The sequence below is a fragment of the Macrobrachium nipponense genome, chromosome 46 (assembly GCF_015104395.2).
Source record: "Macrobrachium nipponense isolate FS-2020 chromosome 46, ASM1510439v2, whole genome shotgun sequence".
NCBI classification, from domain to species: Eukaryota; Metazoa; Arthropoda; class Malacostraca; order Decapoda; family Palaemonidae; genus Macrobrachium; species Macrobrachium nipponense.
This window is the reverse complement of record NC_061106.1, coordinates 513,358-528,122: the sequence shown is the minus strand read 5'-3', so window position 1 is coordinate 528,122 and position 14,765 is coordinate 513,358. Positions and strand designations below refer to the sequence as shown.

General features: G+C 41.7%; 1 protein-coding gene across 1 annotated transcript; it reads left to right on the top strand.

Annotated features, from left to right (window-relative positions):
* Window positions 1–616: 616 nt before the first annotated feature.
* Window positions 617–1,438, top strand: LOC135214534 (uncharacterized). The gene has a single exon (XM_064248908.1). It carries the CDS (start codon window positions 617–619, stop codon window positions 1,436–1,438), a length of 822 nt encoding a protein of 273 aa, XP_064104978.1.
* The last annotated feature ends 13,327 nt before the right edge of the window (window positions 1,439–14,765 follow it).

The window sequence follows — 14,765 nt, the reverse complement described above, 5'->3', positions numbered from 1 at the left end:
TTAATGGACAGCATCAACCATCAAACAAGCGTCAGTTCCATGTGGCACCTCACCAACAGGATTGTGAAGAAGAAACCCCCAAGTGTCCTCCACCACAGCCCTGCTCAATATGCACAGGACCTCAATAATGAGTGGTCAACACAGTCACAAATCATCAACCTTCCTGCTCATATACAAGACTCTCTCTCCACACAAGAAAACCACTGTGCCCTCCATCTCAGTAGTGCCTTACTGAGGACTGATGAAGAGGACGATGTACCCATTATTGAGGAAGAGTTACGATGTGCCTTAAGCAAGGAATAAGAAGTCAGCTCCTGGTGATGATAGCATCACCTATACAGTACTTTGCATGCTCATAAAAATACCTGGCAACCCTCTCCCCCAGCTCTACAACCTCTGCCTCAGCCTAGGATATGTGCCAAAAGCGTGGACTCATAGTACAATTGTGGCAGTCCCCAAGCCTGGCACTGATAATATCCGGCCTATCTCCCTCACCTCCTGTTTCTGCAAAGTATTCGAATGTATTCTCCTCTCACTCCTTATGTTCCGACTGCAAGAGAAGCTTTCTCCCAGACTATATGGCTTCCTACCCCAACAAGCAACGCATTATTGTCTTATGGAGCTCTACGCTCGTCTCTTCCCGACCAGTGCTGTAGCCTTCATTGATTTGAACAGTGCATTTGATGTCACAAATAGAGACATCATTCTAGACCAGCTCATTGATTTTGGAATCAAAGGAAACCTTTTGAGATGGATACGTGGTTATCTACAAAATAGAATCTCTCATGTGCTGTTTAAGGGAGCAATGAGCACTGCAAAGGAACTTGAACTCGGTACTCCACACTGTGGAGTACTTAGTCCATTTCTGTTTAATATTCTCCATCATCGACTTCTTTCCCTACTTCCTGACACTGATCACACAACCATCACTTGCTATGCAGACAATATATGCATTCACTCAGGATCTCCAGATCACTTGCAACCCTTCCTCTCCTGCTTCTACAAATCAGCATCCTCCTGTGGTCTCATTATCTCCCCAGAAAAAAGTAGAATCTTCTCCCCCAAGTCAGCAAGGTATCTGCCAGAATTTACCATGGGGAACGATGTTATACCTCTGTGCATGCAGCATCTTTACTTGGGAGCGCCATTGCGGATAACACCTTCCATTCCAGCAAGACAGTGGGTACATCCCATGGCTCAAGATCTGCTGGCCAGGTTACAGCGACGCCTGACTCCTGTCAAATGGCTTACCAATTATTCTACAGGAGTATCTATCCTAGTCACCAGAACCATATACATTACCCTAATCCTCTCAGTGGTAGATTATCTTTCCCCTGCACTATGTCAGCTCTCCAGATCAACTCTACAGCCTCTCGAAAAATTCCAGAACCAAGCAATGAGTCTCATCCTAGGCTGTCCAGCCTCCCTAGAATTGTAAATATGCAACATGAACTCCGTCTCCCACTACTTGTTGAGAGAATATACTTTAATGTCACCTATTGCAGTATCAAATGCTTGTATTACCCTCACCTTTCTCCCCACTACTCTCACATCATCAAGACTTCTCTGGATCTAGATGCACCTCGTCCACAACTATGCCAGGAAGACGTATACTAGTCAGTACAGTCTGTTCAAGCATTCAGAAGCTTAACATCAACATCAATCTCTTACACTCCTGTTTCCAAGACTAACTTGCCTCAACTTCAACGACAACGTGCATTGGAGACCATCAGCAGACTGTCCTCGTCCCTCAGCATAACCCACCATTACTACAGAGACGGTTCCCTGCAGCAGGACGGCAGTGCTGGTTGTGCTGTTTTCTCCCCAACCTTAGAACCCTCGCAAGAGGGCTGGACAGGCCGTCGCCTCCCAAAGTCATCAAGCTCCACATATAGTGAACTACACAGACTTCTAGATGCAGTTACTTTAAATCACCCGGAGCAGAAACAACAGCTTGATTATTTGTGACTCGCAGCCAGCGCTCCAAGCCCTCTCATCACACAAACCAGCATACCAACACCTGATTACCCAAATATTCAAACTAGACACAGCCAATATGAGCTCATTGGTAGTACACTTCCTGTGGAATCCCTCTCACGTAGGACTTCTGGCTAACAGCACCATTGACCACATGGAAAGCAGTTTCTTTAGTTCAAGATTGTTTGAGGTTGGCATCCTCGACATCCAGTGGCCTCTGGATGTAAAAAGTTGGGTGTCTGTTGCGAAAAAGGATGGATACCCCTTTTAGCGACAAACCTGCTGCAACGTCAGGTTAATTTGAGTGAGAAGAAGAATGAATGATGAGTGTGGGCGGCTATGTGAATTTACTCATGGATGTATAAAAAAATGTAGCTAATCCTTATGAAACTGTGTGGAGGAGGAAAGTGAATAAACCTTTCATGAGATTTATATTTCATAGAAAACTGCAATGCAAGATTAACCTTGTATATAAGATAAAAACAAAGTAAGCCGCTTACCGAAAAGCATTGCCTTGGGAAGAATCCCTTGAGCCAACTTGAATTGTAGTGCATGATGTAAAACTAGAGTTTACCATCTACCTTAAGCAAATTGCTAAATCTTGTACTAAATGAATAAAGATGAGACGCAATAGAGTAATGCATCGATTGTTCCAGAATTGTTATGCCATGATATCACCAAGTTGTGCTTTAGGACGACGCAGCCCACAGCAACCATTCCTTTCGCAGGTGCCAACCAGTGCAACAGGTAAGAGGGCTCGTTTTCTCCTCTCCAAACAGCCAGAGTTGTTACTTTGTTACTTAATTTTTCATGTTAGAGTGTAAGTTTATCACGAGCTATCCCCCACATCCTGTGAATAATGAAGCATATTTAGGGTGTTTTGTGTCAGATTTCTTGATATTTTTTATTTGTTGGTCCACCTCAAGGACATAGAATTTGCAACGGCTAAGTGCACGTTAGTCCATTGAATTGTCGTTTTAAATGTTTCCTGTGCCTTTCCTGCGTGTAGTTAACTTGTTAATAAGTTTATTTTTGTAATAAAATTGTATAAAATTGTAAACCTTACTTCCTCAATCCCTCCACCGGGTTGTAGACTCTAGTCCTTCAGACCTTGTTATCGCCCAGACCACTGGGCTAGAATCTAAGTAAGTAAAAAGTGAAAAATTCACGACATTTGGTCCTTCGATTAACCAAATAACAAGGGCTCTGGTGCTCGGAAGGCATTGAGTAGGCAATGGTATTTAAAGTGGCCCGGATAGGACACTCCCAGTTACCGCTGAATCTGCCACAATGTAGTGATATAGATAAAGAGATTTATTGTAAACCAGGGGGATTTATTACCCAATTTAATGATGAAAGTTTGCAATTCTGGCAGAGTCGGTATGCCTTGGTAGTGATCTATCTGGGTGACAATGACCTGGCTGAACAGGCTCCTAAAGCCGTCTGGGACAACCTGAAAGCGCCCATTGAGCGATTGAGGAACCAGACTAAAGTAATTGCGATCTGTGATGCAGAATTGAGAGAATACTCGAACAAAAATCATTTCCATATAGCCCCAGAAGACTACAAAGCAAAAGTGCGAAATTTCAATGCCCATCTAAGAAAGTACTCTTTGAAACGACATGAGTACGGTGTTAGACATCTTTCCATGAACACAGAATAAGACCAGCAAGAAATCTGACGGTGTTCATTTTACAAGTCCAGTAAAGGCAGCTTGATGAGGCTAATAAGAGGAGAGCGCGACCGTCAAGCCGAGTAGGAGTCTGTAGTTGCCACAATCTTGTATTAACCTTTCACCCTCTTTGTAACATAAAATCGCTTTTTTTTTTTTTTTTTACCCCTTGTAGTAAATAATCATCATGGCAGTTGCCACAGTAATCCAAATAGAGGCAACGATGGGCCTCCTATTGGACCTAATCCTAGAAGCTCAATGCAAGCTGATTGAAACGCAAACTGCGACCATGTACCGGAATCTGGTAGAGGGTATTAGAGAGAATGAAAGGCAGCTTCATTCGCTGTACTTATCCAGTGTGGCTAAATTAGAGTCAGGAATAGAGGCTACTTTGAAATTCAGGGCCTCTGTAACACGGTTTTTTGGATTTTGCTCCTTATCAAAGCATCGGATGTAGCTGAAAGTTGACGTGTATATTTTACAACTACACACAAATTTTGTCAACATTATCAATAACCTAAACCCGATAGTTTTAATTTTTATAGAGTAAAAATGATCTAGCCGACGCCATGGCCAATGATTGCGAGCCAAGAGTCGAAAAACATTCATTACGTAAGCAAGGTAAACATCGTTTTACGAAATGTTGCCCCGCACATCCACCAGACAGAAACCCATTCACCTTATTCCATCGGCTCTGAAACCCATAGTAGTTAAGAATGGCTAACAGGATTTGGAATTGTCCCCGTGGTTGCAAAACTGCATTGGTCTTACGACTTGCAACTTTATACAGTCAAGAGAAAGCCCGTGGCCATACTTATTACAGCCTGAATAGGTAATTATTCAGTTTCTAGTTTAAATCCAATGTTTATGGTCTGATTTGTATTTAGTGTAACGTGATTATAATACTTGTAATGTCATTCAGGATTTTGAACATTTACATTAACTATTCACTATGCCACCAAGAGAGAGAGAGAGAGAGAGAGAAAAGAGAGAGATTGTATGTAAACAGTCTTTATATAACTATTTTTGTTAAGATAAGATTTTTATCCAAATTAAATACAAGCTTATGTGTGCTAAAATCTCAAGCAGACCAACGGATCATCCGATATGATATAATTTTTTTTCTTCTTCTTTAGTCTGTACGACCATGTTGGATATAAAGACTTTATGAATGGTGGAACGATACATAGATGTGGGTGGAGTATCTGTGCTAGCGTAATAATACTACTGTAGCAGTAGTGCCGCAAAATTAGTAATAGCGGCAATATACATGAATTAAGCGTTTAGGCCAACTGCTGGGATCCCTGAGGATCATTTGGCACTTCTTACAACTACTCGAGAAATGAGTTTATATAGCCAGAAGTTAGATTTTCTAATACAACAATGTCCATGATAGCCTTCATTGTTATTCTGCATTATAATGAGGCCAAAGTGGGTGGAGCCTCATGAAGTCCTCATTCTGACGATAATTATTGGTGAAGGTTTAAAGCCAAAATACGGAACCCTCTATTTTTTTTTTTTTTTTTTTTTTTTTTTTTTTTTTTTTTTTTTTTTTTTTTTTTTTTTTTAGTAAATAGGTAGGTAACCAATAAATAAAGATTGCATGACATTGGATACAGCAGTTATCAAATCAAGCTTGTCTATTATGTCTTTGAAAATTACCAACTATTCCCTGCATCTTGTCAATCTGATTGTGACCTACAAAGTAGATTATAATTTCTTAGGACACTTATTTTGGGAGATAGACTAATAATCGAAGTGTTTTTGTATTTATTAACATATTTTGTTGGTTTGTTCATTATGACAATTATCAGTGCAGAGGGTTCAGAGTTCATAAAGGTGTACTGCTTTGCTTGTATTTAAATTTTTTTCATTGATGCCAGAGGTATAGCCTTTGTTACGTATAACCAATCATCCATCGAGAAAGAGGGAAGAAATGCTGTCATAAGCAACGTAACGGGTGCGTTCGAAACCTTATTTCTGACTAAGTTGGCCCGTCTTAAAAAAAAGCCACTTTTAGATTATAAGTACCAAATTTATTCAACCTACGTAATGCAGAGCACAGTCAAAATTTATGTGTAGATATAATGTGTATTCTGAATAAGCGTTATATCTATAAAATGCATAGATAAAAAGTTATTGCCAAAAAACCGTGTTACAGAAGCCCTGATTCTCAAAGTAGGTTATGCCAGGTAATGAGTGAGGCAACCAGAGCAATTTCTTTGCCGTTGCACCGAATTGACACATTAAAACCCGATGTGAAACCTGAAATGAATGTAAACCCAAGACCGAAAGTTAGGGCCTGTCTGTTTTGTAACAACAGCCATTCAGCACACGAGTGCAACAAACCGCTAGATATTGCCACGAGACGCCGTCAGTTGATCCTTAGGAGAAGGTACTTTAATTGTCTAAATGTAGGGCACAGAAGCAAAGAGTGCCATAGTAAGTATTCATGTAAGTTGTGGGTGCTAAGAACCATAATTTAATTTGTGATAACAGGCAACCCCCCACCCCCCGCCCCAAAACGTCAACTTCACCCTCTGTTGCCCCCTCTCATAATGTTCCTAGTGCATCGCATGTAACTTCTTGCCCGGTGAAGACTGCGACTCTGAAAGGTAGCCAGAAGAGTGCTAACAACCCAAATGCCAAAGATAAAGAATCAAAGCCCTGTGCAAACGCTAAGGTAACGTTGAAAAATCCCTCGCTAGAACTATCTTGTTTGTTGTTGCCAACAGCCACCGCCACGTTACACATACACTGCCAAACCAACTGCATCCGATTGTTCCTCGACACCAGAAGCCAGCGCAGCTTCATATCAACAAGAGGTTAAATCTCCCCATCCTGGGTTGAGTAGCATTAAACCTAGCTCCCTTTGGCTTTGCGGAAATCGGGGGACAATTCGATGTGGTAGCATGCAAAATCGAAATGGGAAAGTGAATGATTTGTATGAAGCTAGTAGTACATGATCATGTAGACGTGCCCATTCACAACATAGGCTACACTAAAATAAAGAAACATCTCGTAAGTAAAGGTTATCACATTGCCGACAAAGAAACACGACGTGATAAAGTAAATGGAGTAGACATACTCGTAGGAGCCGATTATTTTAGCTACTTCGTCCTTGGGTCAGAATGAATCGATGGGATCAACCTTTATGTAACCCATGGGGGAATGTCACCAGTCGGAAAAGTTCCACAGTGGGCACTCGAAGGTGCTAACCACACACACTACACGCGCGTGGGATAGCAACACGCGAAACAGACTTCGACGAATGGTGGAGACTAGACCAAATCGGGATCGCTCCTTGAGATCAGTATACAGTACAAGAAACAGATGCCATTACGAAGGTAAGCCAAAGTGTTGTCCATACTGATCATGGCTATCAAGTGAGTTTCCCGTTTAAATCCGAAGTTAGGCCAGACATTAACTATCAAAATTCCGTGGCCCAGTTAGAATCACTCAATGCAAAATTTGATTGGAAACCCCAATATCACGCAGATTATGAAAGGGTATTGCAATCTTACATAGAAGAGGAATTTATCGAGAAATTAGAATCCCCCAAAATTGAAGGATATTACATGTCCCACTTTGGGGAGAAAAGGAGAGCTGTACCACCCCCTTACGCATTGTGTTCAATGCCTCAGCGAAATCCAAAGACAGGCTGTCATTAAATGATTGCCTTCTATCTGACAACAACTTAGTAGAGGCATTGTATAACTTATTAGTAATGTTTAGATTTGGTCGATATGTCTTAATTGCAGATATTAGCAAAGTGTTCCATCGCATATTGTTAGATTCCAGTGATGCCAAGTACACACGATTCCTCTGGCGTAAGGTGCCTAATCGTACGGCAACTTTCGCCTTTTGGGTAGTGGTATTCAGCATCACTGTGAGCTCCTTCCTCCTGCAACAAGTCCTTCGGATTCATTTGCAGAGGGAAGGATGGCCGGACTTGCTTAGTCAATTTTATTTGGATAATTATATCCAAACTTTCAATGAAATGCAATCGCTGATGCAAGAACACAAGTACACAAAAGAACTCTTAGAATGAGCCAACATGCCCTAGACTGGCTGGGCCAGTAATGTTAGAGTTGGATGAGAGAATGAGTTGGGATGAACCTGTATGTGTGTGAGTGTGTTGGGAGTGGAATAGAACAGGGATGAGGATAAGGTCCGTGTGAAGATGAGTTGGGGAATCCAAGAGATGAGGGAAGGGTGGGTACCTATGACATGCAGGATACTCTCACTTCTAGTGTCAAATTTCGACCCCTTAGGCTTGGTTATTCCTCTGTTTGTGAATGGAAAGTTGTTTCTACAACAACTCTGGGAAGATGGTGTAGGATGAGATGATGTGCTAGATGATGTTAATGCCCAAGAAGCCAGTAAGTTGTTGGAAGAGTTCCAGTCTGTGAGTAAACTGGGGATTGAACGATCTGTGGGCTCGAAGGGTTTGGAGTTACAAGTATTTTCTGATGCGTCGAGTAAGGCCTACGGGGCCATTGCATGCGTGAGGCAAGAGAACGGAAAGACCGATCTTCTAACGAGTAAAATGCGAGTTACCCCCCCCCCCAAAAGATGTTAAAATTAAGGATCCCTAAGTTAGAATTGCTAGCCTTGTTGTTGGGATGTAGATTAACTAAGCATCTGAAATCACTGATAGATCCGTCAACTGTCACTTTGTGGACGGATACCAGAGTGGTAATTGCTTGGATGAATAGTAATAGGGATAACAAGAAAGTATTCATCAACAATTGGGTGGGGGAGATTCTTTTTACCCTACAGGATAACAACATGGTCTTGAAGCACGTGCCATCACGTCAGAATCCAGCTGATATCGTGTCGAGACTTGAGAGAACTGAAACAGAACCAGTTGTGGCTGAGTGGCGCCCCCTTTCTGCATTGTGTTGGAGAACCAAAACTGTCAGAAGATGTTTGTGTGTCAGGGCCCGTAAAATGGGGAAGAGGTCACTATGGTAGAACCCAGCGAGACATGGGAAATTATGGAACGGGGAGTAGAGTTTCCTGTTTTGTTGAGAGTTATGAAATTGGTACGTAAATTTCTGAATTTAAATAAGTCCCCTTTCTTGTTAGTGAGATTACAACAGTGAAAATATTTAGCCAGTACCTATGCTTATTTAGAAACTAACGTTAGAGTTACTAAAGATGAGATAAATTTTATAAAACAGTTAAATCTCTGCCTTGTAGATGGAATTGTGTACACGCAAGCTAGAATTCTTTATGAGAACCGTTGTAGAAAGTCAAATGTTCTATTGCCTACCAATGGCACCTTAACTTATTAGCATCGCAGTTATACGCACTGTGGTGTCAATGAACTCATGGGTCTTTTCCATCAGGAATGTTGGTCGTCCAGACTGAGAGTCAGAGCGAAACAAGTCATGGGGCAGTGTAGAACCTGCATAATCACCTTCGAGCCCCTACTGATGCAGCCACCACTACCCAGAGAGAGTGAACATTAGTCGCCTGTTCGAGTATGTCGGACTAGACCACACGGATAATATCCACACCACTGAGGGAGCAGGACACATCCTGCTCATAACCTGTATGACCACCAGGGCAGTATACCTGGAGTTTTGCGGCAATCTGGAAGCCGTAACCTTCATCCTGGCTCTGTGACGATTCAGTGCGATCCATGGCCCTTTTTCACTCATTGTCTCGGACAACCAGATGCTCAGATCAGAAAGCCACTTCCTGCAGGGATTACATGAAGAGGACGACGTCCAGGAGTTCCTGAGGAGGACTGGCATTCAGTGGCGTTTCCAGATGCCACGAGCACCTTGGGAGGAGGCTTCTTCAAAAGGTTGATAGGAGTAGCGAAATGCACTCTTGAGGTAGCCTTCCAGAAGTCATTTCCAGAGGAGCACATGCGAACGTTGGTGAAGGAGGCGGAAGCCGTGGTCAACAATCGACCACTCATGTACAGCGGAGACAGATGAGAGGATTAAGTCTTCACACCCTCCCACCTGCTGCGAGGGCACCTCATCAATCTTATGGCCCCTTTACTCCCTCCAGAAGACCTGAACCAAAAGTTGACCACCCGCAAGCTCAGAGACCGCTATCTCCAGTTGACAGACACTCTGAAGGCGTTTCGCGAGCGCTGGAGGAGAGAATATCTTTCCGCCCTACACTCCAGACACGACTCTCGAGCTGGGTAAAGGACTGATCTTCGCCCGGGAGACGTCGTGCTCGTAAAAATCGAACAGTGTAAGAGGGCTGAGTGGCCCCTTGGTAAGATTACAAAGGTATATCCCGATGACGATGGGGTTGTTCGATCTGCCAAGGTGTCGTACGACAGCACAGAAACCCTGCGAGCCATCACCCACCTCATTCCCCTGGAAATTACATCCGCCGAAGACGATGATGAGGATGCAGCCCGAGACGAAGCAGCAGTAGTCAAGGACAGCAAGGATGGGACAGACGGTATTGGGGACGTGAGCGGGAACATCGACGAAGAAGAGGGAGAGCGAGGCAGATCCAGGGAACACGATTGCATGGCGGAAGCTCAGGGTGGATAAGGTGCCAATGATATGAGCAACAGGCACGCAAGAGACACTAATATTGTATCTTCGGGCTGTCGTCCTCTGGATGGACGAGTTGACCCAGAGGAAGTGCAGTTCGTGTGTCCTAAACGGAGAGCGGCAGTGATCCAAAGAAAACGACTGTGTAAAACATAGGGGGAACTATGTAAGGTGAGTTTGCATCAGGAGGAATTTGAAGGACGATAGAAAACTGTAGTTGTAAGTGTTTAGGAGTAACTAAAGTGTTCTTGTTTCAGCTCATCAGGCTACACCAGGAGGTGTTTGAGGTTGTTGTTTGTTCCATGTAGTAAATTTGGGAGCCACTACAGACCCGGGGACGATCGATTTTCGCGGGAAAAAATATCTGAGAATAACGTTTTTGGCCCTTTTTTGTAATTGACCCAGTAAAAATAAAGCCTGAAAAACATCAAACGGTAAAGGGGGGACCCATTGGGGAACCGGGGTTTTTGGGTGGGGGGAAGCGGCATAGGACTTTCACTGCGCATGTAACTCTCAATTCCTGGTTTTGAGACCCAGACCTTTGACCCTTAAGGCAAAAGTTTGACCTCTTACTCTGCATTCAAGGTTGACGTAGGCTAGGCTAGCCTAGGACCACTTACATTGCAAAACTTTAGAACGACTAGCCTACATGTAAAACTTCTAGACTAGGCTACCACTAACCGACATAGGTTCCGACCCCTTACTCTGCATTCAAGGTTGACGTAGGCTAGGCTAGCCTAGGACCCCTTACATTGCCGAACTTTTGAAAGACTAGCCTACATGTAAAACGTCTAGCCTAGGCTACCACTAACTGACATTAAATTAGAAGCTTAGACAACACAGTAAGGCCGCAGCGGAACAGCGCTTCGCGCCTTATCTGCATTTTTAAAGATTCTTGGCAGGCGAGACATGTTCTGGCAAGAGGTAATGTTCCGCTGCGCGCGCTAACCACAGAGGTTACAGTAAGGCCGCAGCAGAACGGCGCTTCGCGGCTTATCCACATTTTTAAAGATTCTTGGCAGGCGAGACATGATCTGGCAAGAGGTAATGTTGTGCTGCACGCGCTAACCACAGAGGTTACAGTAAGGCTGCAGCGGAACAGCGCTTTGCGCCTTATCTGCATTTTTAAAGATTCTTGCCAGGCAAGACATGTTCTGGCAAGAGGTAATATTGCGCTGCGTGCGCTAGCCACAGAGGTTACAGTGAATTAGCCACAGTACATACAAAAAAACACGACTAGCCTATGCTATAAATCCCCCCATAACTGTAACATTGAATACCTTCCTCGTTCGCCACGGCCTTACTGTTCGAACACGTGCTTCGGTACTGGCTTCGAACTAACCGAAACAGTACTGTTCGAACACGTGCTTCGGTACTGGCTTCGAACTAACCGAAACACTAGTTTTAAGGCTAACAAACATTAATATACAACTTACCTTATTCTCATTTCAAAGTCGCTGCTGTCCGACAACCATGAAGGGGTAGATGAAGGCATCAGTCTTGGCCTCTTTGGAATGGGTGAGGGATCACGTGGCTCGCTGGTAGAAGGTCCTGGTCTTATTGTTTCGGGCCGGGAAATCCAATTTGAGATGGGGGATGTCGGGCGGCTTTTGAGCGGATAGATACGTTTGATCAATTTCAGGAACGCCCGAAATGGACATGGAACATCTTGTAGATACCGCTTCTGGACACAGTACGTAGAAAAATAGCTTTCGTAAAGTTCTTTCTGCGTACCGTGTCTCGGTAGCGCGCTCCGTTTAAGGACACGCCACTGCGATTCTATAGTGTTCATGTATACATTTGGGTCGTCAGGGTTAACAAAGCTAACGCTGTGGTTCACGACATTATGCGCAAAATAATGATCCCGGAATTTGCTGTACGACTTCCAGCAATCAGATATGATTGTGGTTTCTGGAAGTACGTTATCAAGCAACACCGGGATCAGAGTTTTGGCAGAACGGTCAGGAACCACCTTGAAAAAGGTCTCACGTGTCTGTCGGTCAATGCCACCGAACACCCAAGATCCATCTACTTTTCAGCCACGGTTGTAATTCCGTTTCCCAAATTTAGATTCGTCGATCTCAACAATATGACCAGGACCACCGATTTTCTTATTATCAGCACACAGGATTTGGCAACATACATCCCTAAAAAAATTATACCAATTCACCATCTTGCTTGGTGAGACGTACCCGCGTGAAGTCACAATAATCAACAGATATCACAAGTTTAACATACGACTAGAATTTGAGAAATATCTAGAAGTGTTCGTGAACTATCGGTGATAAGATTAGTGTGAAAATAGTAGGATAAAGCGTCTTCTAAGTTAGTTTATCAAGTGTAATACTATAAATCAGAACAAGATGGCAGTAAGTTCCAACTGCGGGAAAAGGTGGCGTAATTTGGCGTTTTTAGCAGATTCGCAATACGATGAGGTAGCAGGAAGGGAACTGGCATTTCTCATCTATGAAATCAGCAACAGTCCTAACCAAAAAGATACAAAAGCATTCATAGATATATTAGAAGGATATAATCCTTCAAACTGGAACAAATCTAATGAAAACATCTTGAAAATAATTGAAGAAGTTCCAAATAAAATCCAAGTGGTCAAGAGACTCATAAAGAAAATATACATAAACCAACATATTCCGACAAAGAAAATGAATAAGGTGAATCTTGTGAATATACTAATTGATGCATTAGGAAAAAGAATGCCAAAAGCATGCAAACTGTGTAAGGTTTGGTATAGCATAGTCAATCCACAAAACCTAATCAGAAAATGTGCTGCATGCAACATTCCGACCCATCCACAGTGTGCTGAGGTAATACAAGATTTGAGAAAAGATACAAGAATTTTTTTGTTCAACATGTCTATCATGGATAGACAATGTTATTAAATCAAGATTGAATGTACAAATAGTTGAGGATGAAGAAGAAGAGGAAGAGGAAGAAGAAGAAGAAAAAGAAGAAGAGGAAAACGGAAGAGAAGTAAACAAAAATGAAATGACAGAAAAAAATAAGGAAAAACAAAGAACAAGATAAAGTATGGATGCAGAGATACTCATTGATACTACATATGAGGCAATAAAAGCAGCATACCTACGAAGAAATAAATTACGATATGACAACAGAAAAGCAAATCCCGAAGAGGCTCTACCCAGATCTATACAATGACGGGAAAGAGGAAAAAATAGACAAGAAAGACAAAATCTGCAACCTTTTGAAAAGAGGGAATTGCAGATTTGGAGAAAGATGTTACTACAAACATCCTAAGATATGTCAAACTATGAAATATATGGTAAATGTGCATACTTAGATGGATATGGGGATGATTGCAGAGATCTGCATCCAAAAATATGTAAAAACCTAAAAGAAGGAAAAGGATGTAAGTTCGACAAAAAATGCAAATATATGCACCCTGTAGCCATGAATCATAATCAAATAAATAACCAACCAAGTAATAAAATCCAAAATAAGAAAGAAACAAATAAAGAGAGAAATCAAGAATATCAGGTAAAAGAGAAAAGCAAACCACCAATGAGATATGCAGAGGTGTCAGCAAAAAATTTCAAAGCATCAGCTCCGAAATTCTACTCAAGAGATAATAACTGTATTTATTATGCAAGAGGATATTGCAGAAACGGAGAAAATTGCAGATTCAGACACAAAATTAATAATTATGATGAAGGAAGATCAAATATTATGGAAAAGTTGGATTTTTTAATGTCAGAATTTTCTGGAAATGAAAAAAAAGAACAACATACCAGAACAGGAAAGAGACATGGGAAAATCCTTATTACTATCAGTATTAAATGAAGGAGAAAACACGCAAACCATCATAGTGATGAATGCGCAGGGTTTAGTTACGAGTAACTCAAAAAGAAAAATAGAGTACTTAGAAGAACTAACCCAAAATGAAAAGAAAATAGATATAATGAATATAAGTGAAACCTGGTATTCCCAAGAGACTGGGAATGATGATCAAATAAAAGGGTTCCAAACTTATAGATCAGATAGAAAAAATAGGAATCAAGGGGAACCGCAATATATGGGAAAGACAAAAAACAAGGAAAAATATATGAGAAATATAGTAACTCAGAATGTGAACTAATAGCGGTAGAGAATTTGAATCTGAAAAATTGATGAACATAGTAATATATAGACCTCCTAATACTAAAGAGTTTGACTTAATAATTGAAAAATTGGATGATATATGTAGAAATCACAAGGACTGGACTATTCTCCTATCTGGTGACTTCAACTTTCCTTTCGTAGAATGGAAAGAACGAATAGGAGATTGTGGTTGTACTTATACATATAAAAAAGAGAGTAATAGTAGTGCAGAAGATAAGAGGCAATTTGAAAAGCTATTAGATATGCTACTAGAATACAACATTCAACAAATAAATCACCTGCCAACAAGAAAGGAAAATACTTTAGACCTAGTATTTGTGAACGAGATGAATTATGTTAAAGAAATAATAGTTTATAATGCGAGTATTTCAGACCATAATGTCATAGAATTAACAGTTCATTCCAAAGCAAGTGAAAATAGAGATAAGCAAGAAATGAAAAAGTGG